This window comes from Nematolebias whitei, chromosome 16 (genome assembly GCF_014905685.2).
Source record: "Nematolebias whitei isolate Nwh7 chromosome 16, NemWhi1, whole genome shotgun sequence".
Taxonomy (NCBI): Eukaryota; Metazoa; Chordata; class Actinopteri; order Cyprinodontiformes; family Rivulidae; genus Nematolebias; species Nematolebias whitei.
This window is the reverse complement of record NC_056513.1, coordinates 2038996-2039427: the sequence shown is the minus strand read 5'-3', so window position 1 is coordinate 2039427 and position 432 is coordinate 2038996. Positions and strand designations below refer to the sequence as shown.

Sequence of the window (432 nt, the reverse complement as noted above, 5' to 3'; positions counted from 1 at the left end):
CTCCCCCATGAACAGCCTTGAATCGTCTCCCCCATGAACAGCCTTGATTTGTCTCCTCCATGAACAGCCTTGATTTGTCTCCTCCATGAACAGCCTTGATTTGTCTCCCCCATGAACAGCCTTGAATCGTCTCCCCCATGAACAGCCTTGATTTGTCTCCCCCCCCCCCCGCCTTGATTTGTCTCCCCCCTGAACAGCCTTGGTTTTGTCCCCCCCAGGAACACCTTTGTTTTGCCCCCCCCCCCCCCGTGGGGTCTTGTTTCTGTCTGCAGCTCCGCCTGAAGTTCCTGAAGCAGCAGGAGGAGATCCGGCGGCTGAGGGAGCTCCTCAATCAGAGGGACGTTCGTGTCAAACAGCTGGAGCTGGAGATCAAGAACATCAAGAACTCTCAGAGTCAGAACTCCTTATGAGACCCCCACTTCCATGGGGGGG

The 432-nt window shown here is 56.0% G+C and overlaps 1 protein-coding gene across 1 annotated transcript in view; it reads left to right on the top strand.

The window, feature by feature from the left end:
• coro2aa (coronin 2Aa) overlaps positions 1-419 on the top strand; it is a 16124-nt gene extending 15705 nt beyond the window's left edge. The window contains exon 12 of the mRNA XM_037690649.1: positions 273-419. Coding sequence (XP_037546577.1) covers positions 273-410 — 138 coding nt within the window. The 3' untranslated portion in view covers positions 411-419. The remainder of the gene's footprint in view (positions 1-272) is intronic.
• The last annotated feature ends 13 nt before the right edge of the window (positions 420-432 follow it).